Here is a 21,985-nt window from a genome sequence, read left to right as displayed (position 1 = left end):
TCAGCCTACTGAACGGTGGTGACCCACTACTCATGGCTCCCCTTTTACCTGCCTTGACCCAGCTAGCTAGCTAGCACCCAGTGGGAGCTGGGACCAGGTGCATCCGCCCAAGGTGATGATAGGCTGTGGGAGGGAGCAGGGCTGGAGAATACTTGGGTGCCAACAAATGGTTTACCATAACTAGTTGAGCCTTTTAGTGTAAAGTATCACAGCTAGTTTATCTCTTATTTATCTTCATTGCTATGCCATGTTAATTCACATATTTTATGTGCTTTGCTTTTTATGTATTTTGTAGATTAATTCCTGAAGCTCTATGTCGGGCGTCTCCAAACCTTCTATACTTGTTCATCAGGAGCATTTTTATCATCAATGACATCACAGTGGTTGAAGGAAATCTCTTCTGTGATTCTGTTTGTTTCAACGATCTAAGATACAGTAGACAAGTATGTGTGGTGTCACATTAATGCGGTGTCCTTGAGACTGACTTCGTTCTTTTTATGTTTCAAGTTTTAACACTCGCTTCCCTATGCAAATTTAGGGTTGAGCTGAATTTTCACACGTGTCTGCTTTCACATTAATAGCTGCCTTTTAAAATAATAGGACTTTTGTTGTAGCAAAAGCTGCTTCGTTACACGTCTCAGTCAATTCCTTGCCTCCGCCCTTCTGTCCAGCCCTTGTATTCTAGGCCTGGCATTCCTTGTGTTCCAGCTCTGCTTCCGATTTGCGATGTTCTACCAAAACATTTCTTAAGTCTGTTCTTGTTATTTGACCTGTAAGAAATTGATATTTTGGTAATGGTTTGCCCTGCTAACTCATGGCCATTATATGAGGCAGAGCAGTAGGGAATGGATGGAAGGGTGTGAAATGCGAGGCTTCTTGGTGAATTACGCATAAGAAAGCTACTGAACTGTATGCTTCTTCTCACAACACCTTACAGTTAGAGACCAGTGTACTAGCAACAAAAGCAATATTGTGGTTTCTAGAGTTATATTGGGGATGCGGGTGGTGCTGTGGGTTAAACCACAGAGCCTAGGGCTTGCTGATTAGAAAGTTGGTGGTTCGAATCCCCACAACAGGGTGAGCTCCTGTTGCTCGGTCCCACTCCTGCCAACCTAGCAGTTCGAAAGCACATCAAAGTGCAAGTAGATAAATAGGTACCGCTCCGGCGGGAAGGTAAACGGCGTTTCCGTGCGCTTCTCTGGTTTGCCAGAAGTGGCTTAGTCATGCTGGCCACATGACCCAGAAGTTGTACGCCGGCTCCCTCGGCCAGTAAAGCGAGATGAGCGCCGCAACCCCAGACTCGGTCATGACTGGACCTAATGGTCAGGGGTTCCTTTACCTTTACCTTTAGAGTTATATTATCTACCATTGCTTTAAATAATAGCAGCAGGGTCAGAAGCTAAACTAGTAGCACTGTATTTCCACCAAATAGATGGTAGACATGTTATTAAAATTTTCCATATTACAGTTTGGGTGCAGTACTAACTTTGTTTTCATTTGCAGATGTGATAAAAATTGTCTCTAAACAATTACCACATGACCAAAAAAATTACCCTTTTCTAGATTTTATGAAGAATACCACATTTATAGTTAGGCTCATCAGAAATACCTGAAAATTAGAGATTCTGTACCATTTGCTGTACTTCGGATATTTGAAAAAAATGTCTTTTTATTTTCCATGTGATCTGTGATGTAAATGTATAAATGAAAATATTTTTTCTCTCAGGTTGCTAGAATAGCTGAATGTGGGCGAATGCTAGTGGCACTTGAACTCAGCAACTGGTTAAATGATGTAAATTATGCACTACAGTCAGTTGTTCATTGTTATGGTCTTTTAGCTCCCCTGATCTATCACAGGATTGCTTCAAAACCAGTCATTCAGGTAAAAGGACTTTATAAATATTAGGCTGCATAATGTTCATCTTAACTTACCCACATTAGTTTTGTTCAGGCATTGATTAAAAACCTATTGTTCCTGCAGGCCTTCAGAACATATTTAAAACTGATGATCTTTATTACCATTTTGTCACTAATAGTGATGTTATCCATGCTTTAAAAACTGGCTTTACTGCCACTTTGGATTCATTGTGATTGTTAGCTGCTCTGGGATCTCTCTGAAGAGTAAGGACAGGATCCAAGAAAAATAATGAATAAGAATAATTTAATGGTAAATAGCAATTAATAGACATCATATTTCTTGGGAAGCTGGTTGGTAGCTAGCAATGTTAATGCTTCCACATTAACAATTATTAGAAGCCAAGATGGTTAAGAATCAAGAAAGATGAGCAAAGATCACTCCTAACAGGGATTTTTGTCTTAAAATTGAACAAGAGATGAAAATTAAGCTAAGGTGGAGGAACCAGGGCCAATGCGAGTCTTCAACCAGATAAGTGTGGCTTTTGGATGGAAGCTAAGATCAGTTCCCATCTGTGGTGGCCAGACACTATTTTAACTTACCCAAAATGCAATGTCCTTTCCCATAATTGTATGAAATGCATTGATTCCACAGATCTTTGGGTCAGGGCATTAGATTTTGGGTGACTTTACATGGCAAGTGGCCACCATGGATGGGAGCTGAACTTACCGTATTTTTCGCCCTATAGGATGCACCGGCCCATAGGACGCACTTATTTTTTTTGGGGGGGGGGGGGAATAAAGGAATTTCCTGCTCGCTTTCCTGGCTTCGTTTTTAGCCTTGGGGCTGGGGGTCTGGGAGCAAAGGCGAGGTTGCACCGGGATAGCTTCCTGAAGCCTGGAGAGCGAGAGGGGTCGGTGCGCACCGACCCCTCTCGCTCTCCAGGCTTCAGCAAAAGCCTGCATTCGCCCCATAGGACGCACACACATTTCCCCTTCATTTTTGGAGGGGAAAAAGTGCGTCCTATAGGGCGAAAAATACGGTAGCTTTCATTTAAAAGTGCTACCACTCATCCTCTGCTGACGTGTCTAGGAGCCCAGTGGAAGCTGGTGAGTGGTGTTAGTGTAAAAGCAATGGCGGCAACAGAGAAAGCATGCTGCAGCCTTTGCAATGCACCATACACAGGGCTGGGACAGGCCCTGGGTGTGTATGTGTTGTGGAGGCAGCGCAACACCATGCCAGGTTCTTTTCTGCCTGAGTCCAGCGCTGGCCCTCGTGGGAATTCATGATGATGCACACCTTTGTGGGAACATTATAAGAGGCATCAAAACTGGCACAGGGCCACCTCAGCATCCTTGGGGGGTTCATTTTGACTCATCAGTCATGCAGTATTCTACTACTGTGTTGTTAAATGGCCATCCCTGTATTTTCAGATTATCATTAAGTATCTTACTGTTCTTCAAGAGATGCCGTTGTCTACTTTTCAAAAAAGATCAACAGCATGCTACGAAAGCCTCCAGCACATGATCGCTTGCTCTTGTTATTTCACAGTAAAGGTATTTGTCGCTTCTAGAATTTATTATTTGGTTTATTAATGAAACCATGGCTAACACAAACATTTGCTAGTGTTATTTGTGAACAGGCCAATGTCAGTGCTTGACAACTCTCTCGAGATTCTTAGATGCTTCTGCAAGATTTGGATATTTCCTTAAACTTAATAGGAATGCACTAGAGAAGGATTAATTGTGCTAGGTCAAGCAGAATCCTTCACTGTCCTTGATTAACAAGTTGTCAACAAGCCCCTTAATCAACACGATGGACTGAATTTACTGTAAACATTTTTGGGGTTTCTTGCACACACAAAAATTGTGGTTCACTTTTTGGAAGGCATCAGTGAGGGTTTGGTGCCACCATGTGGCCAACATGCAATTGGCTTTCCTACCTTAGATGAAAGGCTCATTCACCATTACAGCTCCATCTCTGCAGGCATTTAAACATTTTTTCCTACCTATTTCCTCTATCTTATTCATTTCTAGTTTAAGACCTTTTTGTCTCCCTCAGTTTTGTGTAGTCAGAAGTCTCGTTTTTCCCCACCCCATATTTTTTCCTCTCAGACTCCTGTCTTCCCCATGGCTTCCCTGTTCCAACCACCATTTTGTCACCACTTTCTCTTCATCTAAAAAAATGTATGTATGTATGTATGTATGTATATTTATTTAGATTTATATACCACTTTCACATAATAAAATACAGGTTAAAAACATGAGAATAAGTAAAACAAAACAGCAAAACAATAATCTCCCTTCCCACAGACTCATTTAAAAGGCTGTAGAATATTGATCAACTGAAGGCCTGGTTGAAGAGGAACATTTTTGCCTGCTACCTAAAATATATATAATGAAGGCGCCAGATGAACCTCCCTGGGGAGAGCATTCCACAAACAGGGAGCCACTACAGAGAAGGCCCGTTCTTGTGTTGCCACCTTCCAGACCTCATGTGGATGAGGCACGCAAAGAAGTACACACACACACACACACCAGATGCTGACGATCAAATAGGCTATAACCTACAAAAATTGTGCTGTAATATATTTCATGAGCTTGGATTCAGGGGAGTGTGAGGTTGCTTTTATTCATGCAAGGGGGCTTTTATCGCACTTTGCACCCACCAACAAGCTTCTTTGAATCCAAGCATTAGTTTTTAAGTTGTTAGAGTATTCTGTTTTTACAGGATTCTGTTGTTTAACTTGTGGCCATCATACCTTTACCTTTATCACATGGAAATAAATACATATATTTATTCAATAGGTGCTGCGCTCATGGAAGGAATATGAATTAGCAATAGTTGTTGTTAACTATGGGAAAAGGTTGCTGGATTGTTCACAGGGAACATCTCAGTCGGCTGTAACTGCAGAAACAGGGGATGAAATAATAGAAGAAGAGGTAACTGTCCATACTTTTCATTTCCTCGTTTTGGATATTAGTATCCGATCAATGGCTTCGTTGGGAAGGGATTAACTGGGTTATTTTGTTCGAAGAGATTAATTGGTGGGTTGAAACCCACCAATACGAACACAGCCCAGTAGCTATGTATTATGACATGCCATGTGTTTGACCGTCACATTTCTGCAGTTGAAGCAAACAGGAAAACCAGAAAGATTTATCTTTTTTTTTTAAAGAATAATTTTTTATTAACCGACCAGTCACATCAAATCAAACCAAATTACATAAATTCCAAATTACACAGCCGAATTTTAAACTTTTGTTGGGGGTACCCATATTTCAAGTTCCGAAGGGGATCCAATCAACTTCTTGCTTCTTACTTCTGTTTTAATGCCCACAAATCTAACCTTATGATGTTCACAGTACTATCCAGTCCTTTCTTATTGTTTTTCCACATCTCTTGTTGTTATTTTCATATATTTTTCCTTTCTCTTTGTGACCTCTGATAGTCTCCACAAGCTGGTTAGAACAGTTTGTAATCCTGCGTGGATATTATTTTTTTTATCCAGTAGCTATATCCAGACGTTTTCCATATAACATCACTTCCATACATCAAAACAGTCTTAGCGTCATTAATCTTCACCAATCTGCCTCGTTTCTCAAAGCCTCTGAGGAGATTCACCAGGAATGCAGTCTGAAAACAGGTCCGTTCCTCCTCCCGGCTATAAATCCTTTGGCAAGATGGCGACTCCGAATTAATTGCTGCGCCATTCCAAAAGCTCTTATTGCTTCTCGATCTCCATAAAGCATACTTTTGGTTAAAGTTTATCTCCACACAGACCTTAATCATCCTGCTTGGGTCAGTTCAACCGACGATTCTAATGAGGAGGGGTTCTTGTAAATCACATAGAAGAAAAGTAAAAAAGGTCCCCCCCCCATTCAGTCCCGTTGTCAACATACCCAGCCTTTGGTGTATCTTCATCGTAAAATATTCCTGTTTCTCCAACCCGTCGTCTTCTTTCGCAGAGGTCACTTAAATTAGCAGACTTCACTCCCCTTCTTCACTTGAAATATGTGTATTTGCTTCCTTTGTAATTAATTATTCCAAATTGCTGCAGCTAGTGCGCGATCAGAGACAGCGTCCAGGAGAGCCGAGGTCCACATGGGGGCATTCTGCCTAGGGCCCTCACCCCCTTCTTTCGAATTAGGGGGTGATTTATGGGCACAGCAGGCAAGGGCAGTGTTCCCCATTTCCTTGGGGCAACAAGGGAGGCTGCCTACTCCCATAACAGCCTCTTAATTACCCCGTGTGGGTCGGAGAGATGGTATTGTCGGCCATCTTCCAATGCGCCCCTAGTGGCCCCCCCGGAAAACCAGAAAGATTTATCAAAGGCTTACCATTGGTGGAGGTTGTTCAGCTTGATTGGTCACAAACTCTTTAGGTCCAAATTAACAAAACTCAGTGGTTTGAAGACTAGCTATAGCTTAAATTAGAATTTGGCAACCTTCTGGGGCTTTTGTGTTTTTTACATGATGGTATCAGGATAGTGCCGCAGTGCAGCTCTAGCTGGCTGCTGCCCTCCACTGTCTGGATTAACAGGAGCAACGCCATTGTCAGGAGGTCAGTAGTGCAGCAGTGCTCCACTAAAACAGCCACTCTTGTATGGATGAACCACAGGCTCGTGTTTGTAAATCGGATGCAAATGAAATGTCATCTCTTTTCAAAAAGAGTGAGAAATATTAGCTATTTGTTTATTTCACAATTAATCCTGTATTTACAGTTGTGATGGTGCTTCAGCTTAGTCGAGTGCAATATAATTTATTAACTGATTGTTATAGACTTCTTCCAGGAGGACGAAGGGCCAAATAGCTATGGCTGAAAAAGTAAATGAGAACTTAGAAGCTCTGGAAACCAACATGCTCAAACTGACGAAACCAGGTAGATTTTTAAATGTGTAGAATTTTTTAATCTTATGCAATCTCTACTAAGCCTTTTATATTGCATGTCTTAAATATTGACTGTGGGTTTTTTTGTTTCCTTTTTTGAATATGAAAGAGAGATAATGTAAAACCAATATTAATCTAATTTCTGTATTAATCCACTGTTGGTATGCCCTTTAAATATAAATCTGTCACTCAGCAGACATAATTGTTTTTTATAATCCTTTATTCTGTTTTTATCAGAATACATTTTCAGCTGCATTATGGTAACTGATTTCTTCAAAAACATACTAGTCATGACATTTGAAAAGGCTCTCAAAACTCAAAGTTGCTGCAAAACAGCTTAGGTATTTCCTATATGTTTGTATTTCAGCAGAAAAGGTGCTCAGCCTATAGAAGTGATATATGTATTTTTTTGCATTTTTATTTTCATGTTGCTACTGGCACTCTTTTAATGAAGCGATGAGTCATAAATGCAGTAGACAGAAACTATATAAAAATACACAGCATGGCATTTGCAGTTTGTATACTCCCGATAACGCAGTTTCCCTACCATCAAAGTGCTAACGAGAAAAGTTGTTAGGAATCTGCTGTCCTATCATAGTTTGGATCATGGCTCCCAGGGAAGGCTGTGGTGGAGAGTGAGGACACCCTTCCTGGAAGGATGGGGTCACGTCCAAAAGAGCAGAATCAACTTAGATAAAGCAGAGTCACATCTGATAGGCTGTGCAGTCTTGCAACACAGTATGCAGAAACACAGAGGGAAAGTCTGCCAGGGCTGCTTGCTGTGGCGGCTGCTGGTAAGAACTCATGCAGTAAGAGCTGCCTCTCTCTAGCTTGTTGAAGTTTTCTGAGAACTGGCTTGTCAGGCCCTGCTGTTAATTAAGCCCCTCTGAGGATCTGTTTGTGTTTCTAAAAGGGCTATTGCCAGATTTACATTTGCTGACTCCTGTTGCATAGGGGCAGTGAGGAATGCATGGCGGAGGTGGCCTATGAGTCTCAGGAGTCAGGTTAAGCCTTATCCTCTGGCCTCAAAGATCCTGGAATGGGGGATAATGGTTCCCTGAAGGTTGTATCCTCTCCCTCTGAATTTTCTTCTGAGCCGGAGGTGGGATTGAGACTAGAGAACATGACATCTGCTCCATTCTAGCTGACCCGCAAGGTTGTGGTAATTTGGAGAATGGCTTCTGGATCCTTCACAACCTGTTTTGGAATAGTATATTTTTAGCTGAGGGCTTTAGTTTTGAAAGGCCATAACAACCAGAAGCTACCATATTTTTCGCCCCATAGGACGCACCGTCCCATAGGACGCACCTAGTTTTTTATTTCCCCCCCAGGCACGGGACTGGCGTGGGGGAAGCCCGAGCTTCCCCCGACCCCAGCCCCCAGAACAGCCTGTTATCCGCAAGCCTAGGGACCCGCGCCGGTCTCCCCAGGCTTGTGGAGAGCTGCGCAAAGCCCGGGCGCGCTGAAGAGCGCACCCCAGGCTTCAGAATGCAGGCAGCTCTCCGGGAAGCCCTGGAGCGCAGGCAGCTCTGCGCAACCCTCCGGAGCCCGGCGCGAAGCCGCGCTGGGCTCCCAAGGGTTGCGCGGAGCTGCGTGAAGCCCGGGAGCGCAGGCAGCTCTGCGCAACCCTCCGGAGCCCGGCGCGGCTTCGCACCGGGCTCCCTAGGGTTGTGCAGAGCTGCGGGAAGCCCGGGAGTGCAGGCAGCTCTGTGCAAACCTCGGGAGCCCGGCGCGAAGTCGCGCCGGTCTCCCGAGGGTTGTGCATAGCTTCCTGAAGCCTGGAGAGTGAGAGGGGTCGGTGCGCACCAACTCCTATTGCTCTCCAGGCTTCAGCAAAAGCCTGTATTCGCCCCATAGGACGCACACACATTTCCCCTTCATTTTTGGAGGAGAAAAAGTGCGTCCTATAGGGCGAAAAATACGGTATCTGTGTTTATTCTGGAGTTGGTCATACCGTTAAAAGTGCATAGGATTGCAGCATTAGTGATCTGTACAGGTAGGTGTCAAGTCCCAGTTTATTGGGATAGTACGAGCCAATCAGAAGCTGCGGAAGCCCCATCGGACATTCGGGTTCCAAAAGAACCTTCATAAACTGGAACAATCACTTCCGGGTTTGTGGTGTTTGGGAGCCAAACCGTCCAAATTCCAGGGCGTTCGGGATCCAAGGTAGTAGTTGCAGCTCTATCAAGCAACAGCCAAGGAAATGTTGTTTCCCTTTCCCTGGAGCAGAAAGTTATTTGGCACTTAATTTATGGCTGAAGCACTCTGGGAGACTCACAGCTGCCAGACAATCCCCAGTGTTCTTCCCCATACTTTCTGCCGTGGGGAACGTCACACAGCTGCTGGCATTTCCATCTTTGTAGTTCTCATCATGCTTCCCAGAGGCTGATTGCATCCTTGCCATGGTGAGTGAAAATGTGAAAACTTGTGGATGTGACACACTCCCTAGATCCCTAGTACCCATTGTGGTGCCTTTGAAAAGGTGTTGGATCTCCCATCAGCATTGACCTTGATAGCTTAGGCTGATGTAGTTCAGAAGCATCTAGGTCACCCAGATTGGGTACTACTGCTACAGGGCAATGGAAGAGATGTCTGAGTATTACCCAGGCCTTTGGCTAATTAAACAGTCTATGACCTTTTAAACTGTATGTCTGTATATGTATGTGTGTGTGGGATATTGTTTTTGTTTGTTACTATGTTATGTATTTCTGTGTTTTTATATTGTAAAACACCCTGTGAAGGGTGGTAATAGAAATTTAATAAATAATAACATGCATAATTTAGCTCCAAATCTAGTATGTTAAGTTTTTTGGATTTCAGTGGGGTTTCTACCATTGAAAACAGTAGCCCTGAAAGTGCTTAACGTTGGGTAGATTGTGCTCAGCGTATATAACCTTTATGTATTTTTTATGCTATTGTTGGATTGTTTCCATCTAGGACTGGATCTGACAGGAGACGAAGATGTTTTGCTCTTGTATCCTGTTGTTTCAAATTGGCAAACGAAGAATGCTCATAAGGAAGGTAACCATTTTAAAAGCATACTGTTTCGTTTTTCATTTAGTATTTTAACTGGCATCTTAAAAAATATCAACAAAGTCACCCATTTTGTGCAAGGAGAGCTTCTCCCTCTCCACTCCCTTCCCTGCCTGCTCTGGGGAAAACCCTGAACAGAGAAAGGACTGTCCTCAGATACTTACTTCAGGGTGGCAGACTGTGGAATTCATGTCAGTCGATTTTGCCGACTTACCTTCAAGTATCAAAATAATTTTCTTCCATTTTGTTAGTTCTGATCCAATGAACTAACCTGGGGGTGGAGTGGGGGTGGGAAGGAATTACACAGGGCCCCAGGCCCTTGCAGACTGCTCCTGAGCTTCCACTTTAGTGAGGCATGGCTAGCACTTCTGAGCTCAGCAGCTGCCAGCCCAACAATATGGCACCCTTGCTCCAATAGTCATGTTCTTGGCACACAATCTGTAATTTGAAGCAATCCCGCCCCCCGGTGCCTTCTCTCCTGATCCAGGAGCTTATAGAGGCAGTCATGGTTTGCCTCAATCAGCACTGCACTCCAGTGCTATGTACTATCCAGGTTAGAGGGCTAACTGCAAGAGCCATCAAATTCCTTGGCCTAGTCTTACCCCAAGGAACCATTACCACTCTGAAGAAGCAAGGACTGTACTTCATATGGTAGCAAAGCTATGGAATATCGCAATCTGAGAGCTTTATTTAGCCATTCCCCAGAGGACCCTCACATTCACCCATCAGTGAAGTCAGTGGTTGATCTTGCCATGTGGGGCTGTGAGTCTTGACAGCATAGCGACAATATAAGAGACAAGATTATCAACCTAAGAAAGGCATTAAGTCGTGGAAAAGATCAGTTGAGTTTGTCCTCAACTAAACTCATTGCTCTTGCTATCATTCTGTCCAACTCCTCTTACCATTTTGAGAGGGAGTATCATAAACTAGGGGTTAAAAGGTAAAGGTACCCCTGCCCGTATAGGCCAGTCGTGTCCGACTCTAGGGCTGTGCGCTCATCTCACTTAAGAGGCCGGGAGCCAGCGCTGTCCGAAGACACTTCCGGGTCACGTGGCCAGTGTGACGAAGCTGCTCTGGCGAGCCAGCACCAGCACAGCACACGGAAACGCCGTTTACCTTCCCGCTATAAAGCGGTACCTATTTATCTACTTGCACTTAGAAGTGCTTTTGAACTGCTAGGTGGGCAGGAGCTGGGACCGAAAGACGGGAGCTCACCCCGCCGCAGGGATTCGAACCGCCGACCATACGATCGGCAAGTCCTAGGCGCTGAGGTTTTACCCACAGCGCCACCCGCGTCCCAAAAAACTAGGGGTTAGAAGGGTTAATTCTATTTTTGTACAACTTTCTTATGAGTATGTTTGTGGAATCCTCTAATAAAAAGCTGAAGCAATGCTAAATGGAAGATATTAACTATGATTATCTTATAAATACGCAGTGATGAAATTCAAGAAGAGTCCTCGCTTCCTTGAATATTTTGTTAAGCTTGTGTACAAAGCCATAACTGAAGAGAGATTTTCACGAATACTAGAATGGACTGATGATGTACTAGACTACCTTAAAAAGTAGGTGCACAAATTTAAGAGCAAATAACTGAAATTATTTCATCTCTGAACATTTCACTGAAAATATCTGGCAGGCCATGTGGGCTTTGTTATTGGTGTCTGTATGTCGAGAAATAATGGAGTTCGCTTCCAGGGGTGGAGTCAAACTGCTGCATTAGCAGCACTGAAGTGATCTCAGCAGAGTGTAAGCCTGGGCAGTGCGGGTGGAGGTCCTGGGTTGCCCAGATGACAAGACCCCCCTCTTGACCCTGAGGATTTGATCCAAAGGAAAGCAGAGCAAAAGGTTTGGCACTAGCTTGGCTGCAAGAATTGCCAGAAGAAGGTGTACAAGGCGCCATCCAACTGTCTTAGGGACTCCCCTCCAGATTTGGGTAGAGTTTACTCCTTAGCCCTTTCTTCTTCCAAAGATATCCTGCAAGGCAGCAGAAATTTAGGGTCAGAGTTTTCCTTCTCCTAGACGGGCTACCTTCCCAGGTTGAAGAGCTCCACCGAAACACTCTTGCATATAATAATTGTGAAATTACTCACTGCTTTTCCTTCAATGTAAGAGTTTTGTTTGGGATCACCATACCTTCAGAACTCCCAAACACCTCCACCATTCACTCAAGGATTCTGGCAAGTCCTTCATAACTCCAGGAAAAAGCTCAGGACTCTTTTCATCATAGGGCACCCACACTCACAAATTGTTATAGTTTGACTGTTCCTTTCTAGTTACAGAAGCTCATCAGAATTCTGCCCTCTATTATGGAGTTAACGCCATTCCACTTACCTTGTCCTCAGTTCCCTCTTCAAGGTTGGCTCCTAAGTCTGGTATGCTACAGTGTCCTCTGGCCTTTTACCTTGAAAGTCAGTCATGTGTTGAGCCTCCCTCTCTCTTCTCCAGCAGAACCCCTCCATTGAGGACAGAGCATGTGCATACTGCTGGTTGTGTCTCCTCACAGTAACTTTAATTTCCTTGTTTACAGACGGAACAGATTCTTTCTAGGTATCAAGCGAGTTGCTAAAAAAGGGAAAAAAGGTCGTGCAACAGTAAGTTGTATAATATTAACTCACTTAGACTTATCTGATGTGATTAAAATGCATTAATAATAGCTTATGTCTAGAGGAAAAAAAAAAGATGTTTATATATGTAAATATAGTGTTCATATATTTTGGACATGCCCTGAAACACACATATATGATTCTAAAATATTGTTATGTTCTTTAAAATGTCAATATTGCTGATCAGGAGCTGATATTAAATTAGTGTAAACTATAGCACTGTAGTAGAAACTCCGAGGATTCTCCTTAATAGCTGAGCGGTATAAGAGAATAGAGATAATGGATTTCATGTCATAATTGACTTAATTTATAGGTTGTTACTTGGGAAAGTAAGTTAATAAATTGTGTGGGAAATGTTTCTTTTTTACATAATAGAACATAACTGGCAATATAACGTCCATCCATTTTTTTGTTTCTTAATAAAATATGTAAACCAAAGCTCTAACTTGCCAAAGGTTTTTCAGCGTTGATGATATATTAGTGAGAACAATCTATATATCTCTTAAACCTGTACAGTGGTACCTCGGGTTAAGAACTTAATTTGTTCCTGAGGTCCGTTCTTAACCTGAAACTGTTCATAACCTGAGACACCACTTTAGCTAATGGGGCCTCCCACTGCCTCTGCGCCGCTGCCACGCGGTTTCTGTTCTCATCCTGAAGCAAAGTTCTTAACCTGAGGTACTATTTCTGGGTTAGCAGAGTCTATAACCTGGAGCGTCTGTAACCTGAGGTACCACTGTACTTTTAAAATGAGCCTTCCAAATAATCAAATTGTATTGAATTTGTCTTAAATAATAATCACGTTATAACAAGATAGTAATAGTTCAGTGAATATGCTGCAAGGCTTTTCATACATTCAGAATCTTAATATGTTGTCAGCCCTATTTAAACTTGCATGGAACATCAGAAAGGTAGCTTATTTACAGGTATGGCAACAACATAATACAGTGTTACCTCAGATTACATATGCTTCAGGTTACATACTGTCAGGGAACTGCCATCGGAAGGAAGGGAAGTGAAAGGGCTCACACAGGTTGGGAGAGACTCAGCAGCTGAAGAGGGAACCAGTAGGGGGAGAGGAGCTGAGCTGAGGGAAAGTGAGCTGGAGGGATGGCTCAGAGACACTTCCAGCGAAAACAGTGGGGAGGTTTCAGGACCTCCTGTAGGGACACCCACTCCTCGCCGGAAACTGTCACGCAGAGAGTCCAGAAGACGTGTTTCCGTTAAGGAGCTTTTATGTTGGAAGCGATTCCGAAAGCAACCACTGTCGGAATCTGCCAGCGACTGACGGAGCCATGTTTAAGGGGCTCCGTTACAGACAGAGGTTTGCAAACTTGACCAAACTCTGAGGGACTAGGATTTTACACACAAGCAGCTCATCGTCCCATCACAGCATTCCGACAGTCTCCGTGAGCAGCTTGTGCAGGAGAAGGCATCATGAGCAACCCAGCCGGAACCGGAGAAGCAGGAGCTGGAGCGGGTCCAAGCCTGGAAGAAAGGTACCGGGTGTTGGAGGTCCAGCTAGCGCTGCAGACGGCGAGGCTTGAGGAGAGGAGGGCTCAGGATGCAGACAAAAAGGGGAAAGACACCCAGCTCGTCAGAAAGGTACCAGGATTGGTGCAGAAGTTTGGGGGGGAGCCCAAAGACTATCATGGCTTTCGGACAGAGATGCAATATGCCCTCAATCTGCAGTTTGATGAATTCCCTGACGAGGAATCACGAGTGGCTTTCGTGATTGGGCATCTTGAAAAGGGGGCGAGAGACTGGGTTAGACCCCTGATGGCAGCGAATAGTGACGTCCTAAAGGACACGATGAAGTTCTTTCGCGCCATGGATCTGATGTTTTCCAGCGATATTGAACAGGGAGTGGTCCGCAGACAGTTAATGGCTTGCAAACAGGGGAGCCGATCTGTCCGTGAGTACTGGACTGAGTTCACCATGTTGATCCATAAATTGGGGTGGGATCTATCGGCGGAACCCATTCAAATGCTCTTTGAAGAAGGGCTTTCTTCGGCTGTGAAAGACGAACTTTCCCGGGCGCCCAGGGCGGAGTCTATGGACCAGCTGACCAAATCAGCGCTGACCATAGGAGCGCGCCAGGAGGCGAGAGCATTGGAGAGGCGGGAAGGGAAGGGGGAACGTTGGAAGGAGTTCCGCATTCCAGACATTCCAGAGCCAACTTTCCCGCCGGCAGAGCCGATGGAAATCGGAACAGCGCGCGCGCGCGCAGTTTCAAAGCCCAGTGAGGGGGGAAAGAAGGAGGGAAAAGGCGCCCGGAAATGCTATCTCTGCCAACAGCCAGGTCACTTTGCCAGAGTCTGCCCCCAGAGGAAGGAATGGCAAGGGATGGTAGGAGCTGTGGAGGGAAGAGAGGAAGAAATACCGAAGCAAGTAAAAGCCAACGCCTGGCTGCCACCGTCGGGGCACAGCAGCCAGGCCAAAGAGCAGTGAAAGTGCCCACGCCAGAACCTCCTAAACCCGCCCTAGTGATAGAAGTGGTGCTAGAGCTGCCAAACGGACACCCTCTAAAGATAAAGGCGCTGTTGGACTCAGGCAGCTCCTGCAATTTCATGAGCAAAGAGTTTGCAGCTGAACACCAGATACAGACGATCCCTTTAAGCAACCCCCTGCAGGTGACCACGATCGATGGCAGGGAGCTGTTGGGAGGAGAAGTCAGCTTGCAGACCGTCCCAATGATAATGAAGGTGGCAAGGCACACCGAACTGATAGCGTTTAATGTGGCCACCTTGGGAGGAGCTCCCATTATATTGGGGATGAGCTGGCTAGCGTTACATGATCCGCTGGTGGGCTGGCATCAGAGAGTGGTTTCTTTTGGTTCAGCACATTGCTTAGAACACTGCAAAGAGGGAAAGGGTTTGGCAGGGGCCCAAGCCACCCTAGCAGGGACTGAAGTAACGGAGAACGTGAAGGTACCACGACAATACGCAGATCTCCGCGACGTCTTCAGCGAAAGGGAAGCTGACCAACTACCCCCGCATAGACCCTTTGACTGTCAAATCAATTTACTCCCTGGGGCACAGCTCCCTGTAGGCAAGCTGTACGCCATGTCAGACAGAGAGATGCAGGAGCTAAGAGAGTTCATTGACAAGAACCTGAAGAGAGGGTTCATCAGAGAGTCCAGGGCGGTGGGGGGCAGCCCAGTGTTTTTTGTGGATAAAAAAAACACGAACAAGCCGAGGCTTGTGTGTGACTTCAGGGCCTTAAATGCAGTGTCAGAACCAGTGGCTTTCCCTATGCCCAGGATTGACGACATTTTGACAAGAGTCAGGAAGGGAAAGATTTTTACTAAACTGGACCTAAGGGGGGCGTACAACCTGATACGAATAAGGAAGGGGGATGAATGGAAAACCACCATGTTCACCCCTTTGGGGGCATTTGAATATTTAGTTATGCCCTTCGGCCTACAAGGAGGCTCCGCGTGCTTTCAATCGTTTATGAACCACGTCCTGGGGCCTTTGCTTTACAAGAATTGTGTGGCCTTCTTAGACGACGTGTTGGTGTATTCTGAGAATGAGGAGCAGCATGTGAGAGACGTCAGAGAAGTGTTGAGCAGGCTGCAAGCCAACCAGCTGTGGGTGAAACTGGAGAAGTGTCAGTTTCATACCAAGGAGGTGGAATTCCTGGGGTATCGCCTGTCAGACAAGGGATTGGCCATGGATCCCGGCAAGGTCCAGGCGGTGCTGGAATGGAAAACACCCAAAACAAGGAAGGATGTGCAGAGGTTCCTAGGATTTGGGAACTTCTATCGTAAGTTCATCCGAAACTTTGCCCACCTGACGGCGCCCATTACGGACTGTCTCAGCAGTAAGAAGAAGTTCGTTTGGACTGAGGAGGCGGAGCGAGCATTTGAGGAACTAAAAAGGGCCTTCGCCTCGGAACAACAACTCCTGCATGTGGATTTACAAAAACCGATGAGAGTGGAAACTGACGCATCAGACAGAGCGATTGGGGCGGTGCTTCTGCAGCCAGGGAAGGAGGAGTCAGAGTGGAGACCGTGTGCCTTTTTTTCGCGAAAGCTGAACAAATCCGAGAGGAACTACACGGTGTATGACCGAGAACTACTAGCCATTCATGAGGCGTTCCGGAGATGGAGGCACCTGCTAATTGGCGCACAACATAAGGTGCAAGTGTGCACTGACCACAAGAACCTAGAGTATTGGAGGACGGCACGAGTGCTCAACCAACGGCAAGTGAGATGGGCCCAGGAGTTCTCCAAATTTAACTTTGAGATTTGTTACGTGCCAGGCCCAGAGAACATTAGGGCGGACGCTCTCTCTCGCAAACCTGAATATTTGGAGGGGGAGGGAGCACCCGAAGAGAGACATGTCATCCCAGAGGACCGCTGGGTGTGTGGGGCGGCATTGGTGGGACAAAGAGAACTGGTAGAGGAAACAGAGAATGATGAATACGCCCAGAATAAGCTCAGAGGTCTTAGGGGTGAGGGAGAGGAACCAGGGGGTTTCGAGGAAAGAAATGGAGCTTTGTATTACAAAGGGGCACTGTATATCCCTGAAGGAGACTTAAGGGGGAGGGTACTCAAGCAGTTGCACGACAGCCCCACGGCGGGGCATTTTGGACAACACAAAACCATGTGGTTGGTCACCAGGGAATTTTGGTGGCCTAAGGTGAGGGAAGATGTACGGGAGTATGTAAGAGGGTGTGAGCAATGCCAGCGAGCCAAAGGGGAGAGGCGGGCACCGGCGGGACTATTAGAACCCTTACCAACCCCAGAACGACCTTGGGAGGCAGTGTCGATAGATTTTATGACTGATCTGCCGAAGTCCAAGGGGAAAACAGCCATCATGGTGGTGGTAGACCTACTAACAAAGATGTGCCACTTTGTAGCCTGCTCGCATGCAGTCACGGCGGAAGAGACAGCGAAGTTATTTGTAGAACACATTTTTAGGTTGCACGGGGTGCCATTGAGGGTGGTCTCAGACCGAGGAAAACAATTTACTTCCAGGTTCTGGAGGAAGCTCATGAGCTTACTGCAGGTGGAGGTCAACTTTTCGACTGCCCGGCACCCTGAAACCAACGGGCAGGCGGAAAGAGCAAACGGTGTCCTCCAGCAATACCTGAGGTGTTATGTCAATGACAGAGAGAATGACTGGGTAGAAAAGTTGGCGCTGGCGGAATTTGCCTACAACAATGCCGAGAATGTGTCCACAGGGATGAGCCCCTTCTTGGCTAATTATGGGTGTCATCCCAGGGGTTTCCCAGGGGGAGAAGGGGAGAGATGGAGCGTCCCGGCAGCCGAGCATTTTGTAGAAGAAATGGAAGCAATCCATCGTCAGCTCCAACTCAACTTAGAAAGGGCGAAGGAAGAATACAAGAGGCAGGCAGACAAGAACCGAAGGGAAGGTGAAACCATAAGGGTGGGAGATAGGGTGTGGCTGTCAACCCAAGGGTTGCCGTTCAAAGGAGGTTGTAAGAAATTAAGACCCAGGAGATTGGGTCCCTTTGAGGTCATTCAACAGGTCAACCCAGTGGCTTTCAGGCTCCGGTTACCCAACCACATGAAACTGCACCCAGTATTTCACAGGTCGTTACTGTCACCGTATGAGGGGGGACGAGAAGGGATGGCCACTCGGGGACCGGTCATAGAAGAAAGGGAATGCAGCAGCCATGTGGCAGAAATCCTCGACGCCAGGTGGAAGGGGGATCAGGTGGAGTATTTGGTAGCGTGGGAAGGAGAACCGGAGTCAGAAAACACTTGGGTAATGGCAGAAGATATCAATGACGAGGTATTGATAGAAACGTTCCATCAAAGGTTCCCAAGGAAACCTCAGCCTGTGGAGAGGTTCCGGAGGGAATACTTTGGGACCACCGATGAGGAGGAGGAGTTGGAAGGATTCTCGGACTCGGAAGGGGAAGGGGAGATGGACTCTGAGGAGGAGGAGTACTTCGAGACCAGGAACCGCAACAGGTGGAGAGAAGTGTTCGGGACATCGGAAGATGAAGGAAGTTCATTCCGGGGTTTTGCCTCCTCACCGCCCGTAGAGGAGGGGGCGAGAGGGGATGAAGGGGGCCCTGGAGGGGAGGTGGATGTCAGGGAACTGCCATCGGAAGGAAGGGAAGTGAAAGGGCTCACACAGGTTGGGAGAGACTCAGCAGCTGAAGAGGGAACCAGTAGGGGGAGAGGAGCTGAGCTGAGGGAAAGTGAGCTGGAGGGATGGCTCAGAGACACTTCCAGCGAAAACAGTGGGGAGGTTTCAGGACCTCCTGTAGGGACACCCACTCCTCGCCGGAAACTGTCACGCAGAGAGTCCAGAAGACGTGTTTCCGTTAAGGAGCTTTTATGTTGGAAGCGATTCCGAAAGCAACCACTGTCGGAATCTGCCAGCGACTGACGGAGCCATGTTTAAGGGGCTCCGTTACAGACAGAGGTTTGCAAACTTGACCAAACTCTGAGGGACTAGGATTTTACACACAAGCAGCTCATCGTCCCATCACACATACGCTTCAGGTTACAGACTCTGCTAACCCAGAAATAGTACCTTGGGTTAAGAACTTTGCTTCAGGATGAGAACAGAAATCGTGCTCTGGCGGCGCGGCAGCAGCAGGAGGCCCCATTAGCTAAAGTGGTGCTTCAGGTTAAGAACAGTTTCAGGTTAAGTATGGACCTCCGGAACGAATTAAGTACTTAACCTGAGGTACCACTGTAGTACTGAAAAAAACTGAAACTAACCACAAATACAGCTGTGGAGGTATGCAGGGACTGCCCTCTTCCTTTCCCCCAATTGTACTGGGTATTGAGTTTACTGTAATGTCAAAAGAACCTGACTTCTCCCACTGGAGAACAAATTTTGGTTGGCTACCAAGACAAGACGAGGTTTGTTTGCTTTCGCAAAAGGGTGCTGCTGTGTATCCAGTTCCATTTTGGAAATATAGGGCACCACTCACCTTTCAAGAGCTGTTACGGTATGTTGTTGTTTATTGTTGTTGTTATTATTATTATTAATAATAATAATCCGTCTTTTTCCCCAGACTGAGACGTGAGACAGCTTACTCTGCTATGTTTTGTTGCTTAATTCTTGCATATGTTAGATACAAATTCTAGCAGACATTAGATAAAGACGTTATAGGTTCATGGTATAATGCACTGAAATGATAGCTCTTACTATTTTCATTCAGACGTCAGGGTCACCAACATCCAAGAAAAAGACAAAAGCCAAGATTTCCAAGGAAAAAAAACTACCTAAATATCCCACTAAACACCATGGTGTGGGCAAATCATCTGACTGGCAAAGGTAATTCAGCTGTTTTATGTGCTCTAAATAAGATTTAACTGGATTTCAGTTATGTCTGTTATTTCTGGATATGGCCTATCACATTAAAGAGATTAGAAACGGACATTGGAAAACATTTTTCTTTAATGTTAACTAGGCTTGAATTGGACTGGCTCAGATTAAGTTGAGCTATTTCACCTCCAAATCAGGAAAGAACTAGAATTTATGCAAGAAATCCAAAATGGATCCTGTTGCACCCTAACTGGGGACTCGGTCACTAACACCCCCGTCCACCCTATCATTGCTGGTTGGTTTGTTTGTTTAATAAATTTCTAATTTGTTACTTCAACTTCAGTGTAGACCAGTGTAGCTACTGAATTCCTCTCCAGATTTCAATAAAGCAAGGTCTTGTTCACATGTAACGCCAAGCCAAACCATGGCTTAGCAGGAACAAGCAAATGTGGGGGCTTCTTCCCCAGTCATTCTGCTGCTGCGCTGTGCTTTAGTGTGTTGTCTGAATCCAGGCATGTGATTTAGCTCCCCAGACAAACCACGATCTATAAATCATAGAACAAGGCTTGGCTACATCTTGTGGTTTGCCTGGAGAGAGCTAAAAAAAGAGTCTAGGTTTGGATGACACATTAAATCACATCATGGCTTAGCTCAGTGCAGTAGCAGACAACAACCAGAGAAGAAGGAGGTGGCTGTGATCACTCTCAAAGTCCATGTTTGCTCTTTTGTGCTAGGTTTTGGTTTGGCTTATCATTACATGCAAACAAGGACAAGATGTGGCTGTTTTTACAGTTTCAGAATTTTTTGTCTTTCCTCCTACAGCCATTCTGTTGGAATTATTATGAATTGTTTATTTTGGGCAACACAGGTCCCCGCCCCCCCCCCCCCCCGTAATATAAATCGCTCTTACTGTGGTTTTTATTTAGGCGAGAAAAAGAAGAATCACGAAGAGTAGCTATGCAAGTGCTGACGCAAAAGCTGAATTTGCGTTCTAACGTCTTCTTGAAACGAAAGAGATGGCGGCGGGTATATGTTGAAGAGTTGCCGTGGCGATCTCAGCTGAACATTTACCTGGCAATTGCCCACTTCAATTTGTTTAAAAAACGGATAGAAGAGTTATATTCCATTGATGTTGATTCTTTGAAAAATCTGAACAGGTAAAAATGGATAAATGTGATGATTTTTAATGGCATAATCCAACAATGCCCTAGCAGCCTCTTTTACCTCCTTCAGAAATGTCCTGCTGTATTCTGTATTTTCCATAAACAACAACTGTTATACTTCAGTGGAAGAAGTGTACAGTTCAGAAGACTGATCTTGCAACTCTTGTTCTTGTGGCGTCTTAGCAAACCACTGCTGATGGGAAGCTGCTTTTCCCTTGTATGTTACCATGACTTAGAAGAAACAAAAGTTATTGGCCTATTAGTGGAGTTATTCCCTATTGATTACTTTTTGGTAATGCATCTCTCCTACTTTCTCTTTTCTTAGAATTACTATGAACTTAAAAAGATCTGAAAGGAGCAAAAGAAATGTACTTCAAGCCATCAGAATTCTTTTTCAAACATACTTACTAGGCAGTGCTTTCTTCTTCATGTGCCAAGTTCTAGTGCTTGATATGACTTTCACAACTCTTCATCCACTGATATGAATGGCCAGACAGGGTTACTCCAAAATAATTCCACTGAAGATTTGCTCTTGCTGTTTCCCCAGCTGAGTCTTAGTGTTTAGGTGCTTGTCTGCCCCACTTCCAAGGAGCTGAGGATAATGGAAGTGATCGTTTCCCCATTTTATCAACTGGAATAGAAACTGAGCTTTGAGCTTTGATTTCTTAACTTTTGCACGTTGGTTCCAACCTGCAGCTATATTTATAGTTTAAACTCTTGTTTTTTTATTTTAGTTATTCAATTCCTGTCCTGCCTTTCCCCAGATTTGGTGTCCCCATGGTGAATAAGAAAATAAGAGTAAAATCAATAAAACCTGTCTTGAGAGATAACTAATATCACCTCTAGTTGTTGTTGTTATAATAATTATATTTATACCCCATCTTTATCCCTGATGGGATTCAAGATGGTTTACAGATAGGAAAACCAATTATTAAAAAATGATAGAATTAAAACTCAATGCATATATAAAATGTATTAAAACCATACAAACAGTTACAATAAAAACAGCACAGCTGTCAGTTCCCAAAAGCCTGTTGGAACAAGAAAGTCTGGTAGAAGGACAACAAAGAGGGAGCCAGTCTAGTTTCTCTAGGAAGGGTGTTGCAGAGTCTGGGAGCAGCTACCAAGAAGGCCCATGGGCCATGGTGCACGGCTTCACCAGATAATCCACACTGGGTGG

At 45.2% G+C, this 21,985-nt stretch overlaps 1 protein-coding gene across 1 annotated transcript in view; it reads left to right on the top strand.

Moving 5' to 3' along the window:
- CFAP54 (cilia and flagella associated protein 54) overlaps positions 1 to 21,985 on the top strand; it is a 115,394-nt gene that overhangs the window by 42,004 nt on the left and 51,405 nt on the right. Inside the window, 10 exon segments of the mRNA XM_080971994.1 lie at positions 296 to 443; positions 1,727 to 1,882; positions 3,289 to 3,411; positions 4,663 to 4,797; positions 6,637 to 6,736; positions 9,682 to 9,765; positions 11,213 to 11,339; positions 12,305 to 12,368; positions 19,536 to 19,651; positions 20,569 to 20,799. Coding sequence (XP_080828120.1) covers positions 296 to 443; positions 1,727 to 1,882; positions 3,289 to 3,411; positions 4,663 to 4,797; positions 6,637 to 6,736; positions 9,682 to 9,765; positions 11,213 to 11,339; positions 12,305 to 12,368; positions 19,536 to 19,651; positions 20,569 to 20,799 — 1,284 coding nt within the window.

This window comes from Podarcis pityusensis (assembly GCF_964106645.2).
Source record: "Podarcis pityusensis genome assembly, chromosome: 10".
NCBI classification, from domain to species: Eukaryota; Metazoa; Chordata; class Lepidosauria; order Squamata; family Lacertidae; genus Podarcis; species Podarcis pityusensis.
This window is presented reverse-complemented; position numbering and strand designations above follow the sequence as displayed.